This window comes from Chrysochloris asiatica, unplaced genomic scaffold (assembly GCF_000296735.1).
Source record: "Chrysochloris asiatica unplaced genomic scaffold, ChrAsi1.0 scaffold00003, whole genome shotgun sequence".
NCBI classification, from domain to species: Eukaryota; Metazoa; Chordata; class Mammalia; order Afrosoricida; family Chrysochloridae; genus Chrysochloris; species Chrysochloris asiatica.
This window is the reverse complement of record NW_006408521.1, coordinates 21969988-21971412: the sequence shown is the minus strand read 5'-3', so window position 1 is coordinate 21971412 and position 1425 is coordinate 21969988. Positions and strand designations below refer to the sequence as shown.

At 45.3% G+C, this 1425-nt stretch overlaps 1 protein-coding gene across 2 annotated transcripts in view; it reads right to left on the bottom strand.

The window, feature by feature from the left end:
- Positions 1-1425, bottom strand: part of DNTT (DNA nucleotidylexotransferase) — a 64367-nt gene that overhangs the window by 22875 nt on the left and 40067 nt on the right. For both annotated transcript variants that reach the window (XM_006831188.1, XM_006831189.1), the window contains exon 7: positions 540-672. In XM_006831188.1, the coding sequence (XP_006831251.1) occupies positions 540-672 (133 nt within the window). The remainder of the gene's footprint in view (positions 1-539; positions 673-1425) is intronic.

Genomic DNA, 1425 nt, shown 5'->3' with positions numbered 1-1425 from the left:
TGTTGTTAAGTGCTGTCGAGTCAGGTTAAGTGCCTTCAAATCAGTTACAACACATAGTGACCCCATATAGGGTTTTTGAGGAGTAGCTAGTGGGCTTGAATTTCCGACCTTGTGGTTCGTAGTCCAGTGCTGATCCTACAGGGCCACACCAAGAGTCCTGGAGGATGACGATGTGAGGAAAGGCGGTAAAAACCGGAAGAACCTGACGAAACACAGCCACAGAAGCAAAAAGCAGCCTGACACACGTAGGGAACGACAAGTCTTTGGAGATGCTGAACATGGAGGGGTAGGAAACTATGTTGTAGAGAGAGGTTGGTGCCACATTACAAAATATGGAAGCCACTAAAGGAGTCCTGGTGTGGCCCTGCAGGATAATGCACTGGACTGTGAGGTTGGTTTGAGCCGCAAGGTTGGCAATTCAAACCCACCAGCTACTCCTCGGAAACCCTATACAGGGTTGCTCTGGGTCTGAACTAACTCAATGTCACTTAATAACAAAGGAGTTAGAGCAGGGGAGGTAGAAGCAGTCTGTTATTTACCTTCGGAACCCTCCAGTCATGGTGATGAAGGCATCTGGCAGAAATGCCCACACAGCTTCCTTAACCAGCACACTGACTGCATCTGCTTCAGGCCTGGTCACACGGCTGACGAGGTCTTCGTGGTAGAGAAATCCTGAGAGGCCATTTGACAGGTCAGTGGGCAGTAAAATAAGGAGCCCTCATTGGGTGGGAATACTGCTCCCAAACAGAGCTAACATGACTACAGACATTAACATCAGACTTTGTCTTCATAGAGACAGAATTAGCCATGCTTCTATTTGTTTCATAAATTTTCCACAATAATAATGGCTTTTTGCTCTTTGAAAGAGGGACTTACAATTAAGAAGGAGACAATATTTCATGTTGCTCTGGAAACCAAACTGTTTGAATCTGGTTTCCTAGCTGGAGAGCCAGACTTCTGGAGTTGGATGGTGATGAATCAATTTAAAAATTAAAGTCAAGAATAGGAAAAGGATTTGTGTCTGAGTAGAAAGAGACAATGTCCTAGGTCGTTTGATTTGGTGCTTCATTGTCTGACCACCACAGATAGATGGAAAAAAATGAAAACTGGGATAGAGTCTTTATGGTGATGAGCTAAGGAGCTGACTATTCCCACAGACCTACTGAGGGTGCTGTGGTGTGGGGAGAGGAGATGGGGGCCAGGGAGGCTATGGATGTCATAATTCCAAGAACTGGGATCAAATATTGGAAGGGAAATGAACAGGGATGTGGGTAAATTCACAGGGCCTCAGGGAAGGATTTTCAAGATGAATTAAAGGGTTTTACTCTTTAACATAAAGAGCTCTGGTAGTGTAGTGGTTATGAGTCAGGCTGCTAATCTCAAGGTCAGCAGTTCAAAACTACCAGTCATTCCGCAGGAGAAAGA